Raw genomic sequence first — 8,112 nt, forward strand, 5'->3', positions numbered from 1 at the left:
TACTGATGAGCACTATATTAAATTACAGATGAGAAAAATACAATAGTGAAGAGCAAAGGGAATAACAAAGGGCATTGTCCTAAATTTCTATTCACCGACTGCCCACATAAGAACCTAATACAAGGCATAACACTTACAAATGGAATATGTACACATCTGACTTCATGATTTATGGTAATCCTCACATGAGTTTCAATTGCTCCACTCTCATTAGTTCCATTAAGTCTCATTTTTCTCTTCTTCCTCTTTTATAATCTGAAAAGTGATGGCCTCTGAAGTGATGAACCTGAGTTCTGCGACCACATTCATCTTGGTTGGTTTCTCAGAATATCCACAGCTCCAAATACCCCTCTTCCTCCTGTTCTTGACCATCTACTCAGTGACATTGATGGGGAACCTGGGCATACTTGTGGTTATAAAGATCAATCCCAAACTTCACACACCCATGTACTTTTTCCTCAACCACCTTTCATTTTTGGATATATGCTATTCTAGTGTATTTACACCCAAACTTCTGCAGATCTTGATCACAGAAGATAGGACCATTTCTTTCAAAGGATGCATGATACAATTTTTCTTTATTTGTACATTTGTGATTACAGAAATGTTCATGTTAGCAGTGATGGCCTATGACAGATTTGTGGCTGTTTGTAATCCCCTACGCTATACAGTTGTAATGCCTCTTCAATTCTGTGCTCTGCTAGTAGCTGGGACATACATGATTGGAGGATTGTGTGCTGTGATACTCATATATACTCTTTTGCAACTATCATATTGTGAATATGGCATCATCAATCACTTTGGCTGTGAATACTCTGCTGTCATCTCTGTGTCTTGCTCTGACTCCTCCTTTAGCCAGCTGACATGCTTAGTCATTTCTATACTTAGTGAATCTTCCAGTGTCCTGATCACCTTAGCCTCATATGTGTTCATAGTTGTCACTATTATAAAGATGCCTTCCAAAGGAGGACTACGAAAAGCCTTTTCTACCTGTACTTCCCACCTGACTGCTATAACAATTTTCCATGGAATCTTACTCCTTCTATATTGTGTTCCCAACTCAAACAGCTCACGGCTCTTTGTCAAAGTGGCCACTGCTCTTTACACAATCATGATCCCCATGCTGAACCCCCTTATCTATAGCCTTAGAAATAAGGATGTGAAGGACACAGTCAGGAGACTTTTCAGCTCAAAACTGCACTCTCACTTGATATAATTATGAATAGTGTGCTGTGTGTATGTGTGTGTGTGCATGTGTGTGTGTGTGTGTGTGTGTATGTCATGATGAGACACAGGAAGAGGCATACATTGAGACAGAGAAACAGTGATAGGAAAAGAAAGGTGAAAGGGGGGCAGAAGACTGTGGTACTTTCCTTACTTTTTCTCTATTTTATATAGATACAGTGTAGTTTGACCAACTACTTGTAAACAATTTCAGAGTAGGCAATATTTAGAATCTTCTCTTCTAGACACCGTGGATGTTAGGATTCAGATGTTTAAAGTTCATTACAATTTTTAATATGCAGTTGGTCTTATAAGAATTCTTTACATTCAGATGATAGTTATCTCTATGGAATCTATACTTTTGTGCTCATATGTCACAAGTTGTCTCAGTGCTATTGTGTAACATTTACCTTTGCTTTAATTATTTATCTTATTTCAGACAGCAATCCTATGTGTTTTTGTGTTTTATATTATGAAAATATCATCTCATATTAAGAAAGTCAATAAATCTAAATTACTCTATTTCTCACCAATTCTAGATAATAATATATTATGTTTAAATGTTGAGGCAGAAATGATATCAATTAATTGCTCTATTTTATTGTAATAGCACATAAATCAGTTATTCAATGACACAAAATCTTATTACTTATTTATATCTTGCATTGTGCCTCCTCTCCGAGTCTATTACTTAGAATTTAATCATGTATAAAACTACTTCCTTGATGGACCAAAGATTATAAACATTATTTATTTCTTTGTTTTTCTAATTTCTTTAAGTAACAGGATCTACATTACCAAAAGTAGATCTTATCTTCATGCCTCTTCTTTTAGAGTTGCTACCACAATCACATTACCATGATTTAACATTAGTGTTCAATCTCCTCAATAATACATATCTAATATCATATTTGAAAATTTACAAGTATGTTTACCTTCTTACCTAGCTGACATGTTATAAGAGATTTTCAGTTTATTCGTGAAAATTTTTTTTCACAAAAATATCATTTATTATTCTATATTATCATTAAAATAAAAAACTTTAGGAACATGTACAGTTAATTTCTGAGCAGAACAATGTGGAGTATTGCCAGTGTCTGTTTTGTTTAACACAGGTCCCCTTGATGTAGCTTTGGCTGTCCTCAAACTTGCTTTGTAAACAACGTTGGCTTTGAACTATTAGATATTTGGTTGCCTCTGCTTCCAAGTGTATGGGTTAAAGGTGTGTTGGAAAGACTGAAAATACCCCAAGAGGATAAGATCACCACAAGAAGACCAACAGAATCAACTAACGTGGACCCTTGGGTTTTCTCCAAGACTGAACCACCAACAAATGAGCATACATGGGCTGGACCTAGGTTCTTTGATCATATGTAGAAGATTTGCAACTTGGACTTTATACAGGTCCCAAACAACCAAAGAAGGGTCTATCTCTAAGTTGTTGCTTGTCTGTGTAATGTATTCTCCAAACTTGGATGTGTTGCCTGGTCACTGTGTGGGATAAGTATCTAGCCGTGAAGATATTTCATGTGCCCAGATGAGGGAATACGTGGGGTTGGGGGTTTCAACTCTCTCAGAGGAGAAAGGGAGACGGGTTTGGAGGAAGAACTGTGGAAGGAGTTTGAAGGAGGATCTGCAGGTAGAACAGAAATCAGGATGTAAAGTGAATTTAAAAAACAAAAAAGTCTGTTGCTCCAGTTTATTGCTGATTTCAAGTATCTTAAGTATCTTAATAGTCAACTATTGAGGCTTCTCCTTTCATTATTAGCACTAACCAGCAGATGTCAGTTAATGCAAAGCACTTAGTATTTAATTCAGAAAGTACAATTCATATCGTGTTAAAAATGATGAAATCTGCTGTATATGATTTAGATATCTTATTTTGTCAATGACTGGAATATTTCTCAAAGTCAGAGTGCTTCTGTTGAGCACTATTTCTTGGGTAGAGATTAACAGTGAAAATACAATAACAATATACAGTTTTTGAAATGTCAAGCTTCTGTTTCTGTTTCTTTCCATGTTCCTACTTTATAAACACTGTCTTTTTTCTGTGACTCTCTTGTGAAAGCAATTTGGTATAATTAGGTTTTACACATACATACCATTAGACTTCATCTATATACTCAGTAGAATAAATTTCATACACAGAAAAGTCTTTCATGAATGAAAAGCATAACTTAACAGAAGACAAATTTCAAAATATAAAGGAGAATTCAATAACAAAATCAAAATGGTGAGAAACTAGCAAACAGTAATTCTGGAAAAATGGTCAATGAATTGAAGACACAAACACTGTAAAAAATCATGATCAACACAAAGTGTAATAGAAATACTATATTTTATAGAAAGAGTAAAATGCTAAAAAAATAATATTGTCAAAAATATTGAAGGAAAACTGCAAAATACCAGTTCTAAACTCTGCTATAGTTCAAGAGATCAAATATGAGATTCTGTGTCACAGACCGGGATTAGATAATCCCTTGATTATCTAATTTCAGCAAAAATTTCATGAAACCACAAAAAGAAGTTAAATCATATATATTACTTAAAATTTACAGCTAGCAATTTTAATTATTGAGACAATTATTTACTTTTCTTCTTTTTTATAATGTCTCCCATAGTTTCCTCTCCCTCCTCTCCTCTAAGTACTTCTTCCCTTCTCTCCATGATTTACTCTTTCTCCATTTCCATTCAGAAAAGAAGGAAGATGGTATAACACATTACAACAAAAGTAGGCACAAACTCTCATATCAGGACTGAGTGGGGCAAGGATTCCATGGGCAGACAAAAGAGTCAGAAACACCTCTACTACCACAGTTAGGATTCCTATAAAGATCAAAAATACAAAGTTAATGACTGTAACATATGTGCAGAGGACCTAGTGCTAACTCATACAGGCTCCCTTGTTTGGTGCTTTAATAACTTTGAAACTGTATCAGCCCTGTTTAGTTAATTCTGTGGTCTGTGTTCTTTTGGTGCCCTTTACTCCTCTGGTTCCTACAATTCTTCCTCCTCTTCTGTGGATAACTGAAATCTGCTGAAATATGGATTAGACATGCACTCAAATGTGATACCAGAAGTGTCCCTGCCTCTTCTGTATTATATTTTACCTATCATTACCCAGATTCAGCTCATGTTTTTCTGTACAATTTGTCTTTATGGACAAGTAACAGTCTGCTGCCTTTCTTACCTCTGGAATAGACTTTTAATTTTCAGGTTTCTATAAAGCTTGGGAAAATTTGGAATTCTTGAGGTGGTCAAAATGACTATAATGTAGAATAGCAAATCAGGTTCATATATTAAATTTCCATACTAAAACATGTTTGTATGAAGCAACACATATTTTATAAAAGACATTTACGTCTGATTGTAGAACATCAACATTGACAATTATTGGAGACAATGCATGTAATAAATAGTTCCTGAGATGGAGAAAGGATTGAAACATTTGTTCATTTGTTTCTTTTCTAAAGTGAGAGAGATTGAGAAAGGAAGCCTATGAGTGGGTGAGGAGGTGGGGAGGATTTTGAAGGAATTAGAGGATTAAAATAATGAGCCAAACATTGTCTAAAAACATTTTCTCAATTAAAAAAATAATCCAAGTAAAAAGCTCAATTCAGAACCTAAATGTCAAGAAATAGATCTTTGTTCCTGTGCCCAGAATCTGTTGTTGTCAAATTCTGTTTTGTGTTACGTATTTTCTCTCCATATATCATAAAAAGGTTATTTTCCATGCTTTACAAATTCAAGATTGTCCTTTGTGTCTTGCAATTGCTGTTTACACACTTATAGATTATGTAATATTAATTGAAAATTTGATACTATTTATATTTATCTTCAATTTGAAAAATGTCCTATCAATTTTATTCTACTAGTTTCCCTCTTAAAATGACAATATATCAACAAACATATTGATTCTAGCATAACACAAAGATAATATTCAGCCACAAGATTTTAGTTGATAAAAAGAAACAAATATATTCTCAAGAATATTGAGTGATAAATTATTATATAAAGATTTGACTAAAGTAGGTATGTGTGCTTATAGAAGGTTGGGATTTGAGAGCTGGATAACTTGATCATCTAATCTCTGATATGCCTGTGTAACCTTCCTTAAAGCACCTTTGCCTACTGGTCTTTATTTTAAGTAATAATCATAGTTTTTTTTTTGGAAATATCAAAATTATCACTGAAGAATCTGGGCCATATTTATTTCCAGATAATGAGTTGAATAAAGTCCTGTGACTCAGCCCCAAAAGGAGAGTGGTGATTGTTAAAATCACAAGTCAGTGATCAGGGAGTAATAGTCAATACTGTAAAAATGATGTTGTTTTTAATTACCAACAAGCCTCCAGGCACTCTTGTGACTCATTATCTAGAGTAAGTTAGCCTCTGACCATGTGCTGTGAGGGACTGCCCTACTTAGGTTAATTGGGATGGGTAGTAGGATTTCCTGGGATGTTGTAATACACTTTATAAAAAAGAAGAAATGATCTGAGCACCATCATTGAATCAGTCTACATCTAACATGGTAGACTGAATCTAGAAAGTATATTTCAAAACAAAGCCTTCCTCAAGTGCTTTTGTAAGGTATCTTTTGGAAACAATAAGACATGTAACTAATACCAGTGGTACAGAGGTGTTGTAGCACAGCCTCCCTTCTCTCCAGATATCAAGAGGACCACTTGGAGTTATTGAGTTAGTTAAGATTAGTTACTTGGACAATGGAGGAGATCACAAATAGTCATGGTGTGGTCTGCCTTTTAATTCAATAAATTGGGAAAGATCTTTGAAGGAGAAATGAATAAAACTCTTATAAGACAGGTTAGTAGAATTTTAGATGTCAGACCAAATGAAATCAATGTGAAAGCATTGTGAAAACAGAGAATTATTGTTTAATTTTTAACCTGTTAGTGAAACAGTCATAGTTATAATATCCTAACCTAGTTTTATAAAGTTCTGTATCATTTAATACAGAACTTTAAAATTATTTAAAGTTAGCTCCAAAGCATCAGTGTGTTTATTGAAGAAGTTAAAATGGATCAACAATTGTATACGTTGTAGTATGAAACAAATCAGGACAATTAGGGTGCATTGTGCACATGATGTATATGCATGTGCCTACATATTCATGTCTATTAATGCAGACACACACATGCCTTTGTATGTGTGTAGGTCAGATTCCAGTTTTGTGTGGTCCTCTCTTTCTACCTTGTTGGAGACAGAGTCACAGAGCTGTTTGCTGCTGTGCATACCATGCTGCCTGACCCATAAGCTTCCAGAGATTCTCTTATTCTACCTTCATCTCACAATTAGAACAAAAGAATAACAATTAGATATACATGAAAGCACCCCTAGCTATTTTTAAAAAAACATTATTTATATATATGAGATTATAATATAAATATATATTTCAGTGCTTCTTTTCTTATTCAAAACCCTCTCATATGCACCTTCCTGATCTATTTCAAATTAATTGTTGTTGCAAAGTTTTATGTATTTGGTTATCAATATTTACTCCTAAATATATAGATACAACTGCTAAGTCTGTGTAATGTTGCATGTTTCTATGTTTTCAATTCTTTTATAAGCAGTTGGTGAACTCTACCCACTGTACCTCTATTCTCCCATTCAGTATTATTTTCTCTCCCTTCATCAAGGATCTCAGTCTTTGAAACAGATAGGAGAATTCATCACAGAACACCTGGTTTTTTATTTTGGTTTTATTTGAGAATTTAAACTCAAGCTGTCAGGCATGTGTGGCAAATCATTTATTGACTGAGTCATCTTCCCAGTCCTTTCAGTACACTTCTGTATTGCCTTTTTATTGAATCTGAAAACACATCCGGTGTACTCAACTCTAATTCTTTTTTTTTTTTTTTTTTTTTTTTTAGATTTATTTATTTATTATATATGAATACACTGTAGCTGTCTTCAGACACACCAGAAGAGGGCATCAGATATCATTACAGATGGTTGTGAGCCACCATGTGGTTGCTGGGATTTGAACTCAGGACCTCTGGAAGTGCAGTCAGTGCTCTTAACCACTGAGCCATCTCTCCAGCCCCTTTTTTTTTTTTTATTGAAAAGTTTGTTATTTATTTTAAAACTACACATTGAAATTAACCAGGTACAAAGACTTCAATTATCATCTTAAGCACAGATGTAAATAAATCTAACACATAGAGAAGAGAAGCAGGAGATGAGGTAAACCAATGGACTGTGGATTTAGCCTACTGAATGCCAACAGTTACTGTGGCTTCTTAGTGTGTGAGGGAAACAAATAGGAAGATATGTGTGTAGTGAAGGTTAGCTGCAAGAACAGGCATGCTGAAGAGGGACCTGGTGATGCTGATTTAAAGTGACCTAAATTGATGCCAGTCCTAGCCAGGCATTTGTAGAGATGGAGAGTCCCATGACAAAAGATGCAGCAGGATTGTCTGACTAAATATGGGGATAGGTAAAGGCTTTTGGACAAATGTCACACAAGTGCCTTGCAGGTTTCTCTTAGGAATTATCTAACCATTTCCCCCAAGGGACTCTCATGTGGGTGAAAGGAGGGTGAGAGCCCTGTCTTAGGCCATGTAGGCTGCACCCACTCCCAGCACCACGCACTCCTTTTCGGCTGCATTGGGTGGGCCCCTGGGAAGTGGACCTACAATAATCCCGTCATTGGGCTAACTCACAGCCATCCTAGTCTCTTGTAAATGTTCAATTTACCAACCATTTGTCAGTTTGGGGTGTAATATTGTCATAAAGGAAGGCTCCCCAATGTTAGCGGCCATATCAAGGGTGGCCTTGGTTTAGGAAAAAGCCAATTTTTGTTGTGGTGATCAAGAGGCCAAGCTCTCTAGCGAGAGAAATGAGGGCAAAGCCAGGCATACCAGG

General features: G+C 35.3%; 1 protein-coding gene across 1 annotated transcript; it reads left to right on the top strand.

The window, feature by feature from the left end:
• Positions 1 to 261: 261 nt before the first annotated feature.
• On the top strand, positions 262 to 1,857 carry LOC114637415 (olfactory receptor 5D18-like). The gene has a single exon (XM_028785643.1). It carries the CDS (start codon positions 266 to 268, stop codon positions 1,214 to 1,216), a length of 951 nt encoding a protein of 316 aa, XP_028641476.1. The 5' UTR covers positions 262 to 265; the 3' UTR covers positions 1,217 to 1,857.
• The last annotated feature ends 6,255 nt before the right edge of the window (positions 1,858 to 8,112 follow it).

This window comes from Grammomys surdaster, unplaced genomic scaffold (genome assembly GCF_004785775.1).
Source record: "Grammomys surdaster isolate TR1022 unplaced genomic scaffold, NIH_TR_1.0 125284, whole genome shotgun sequence".
NCBI lineage: Eukaryota > Metazoa > Chordata > Mammalia > Rodentia > Muridae > Grammomys > Grammomys surdaster.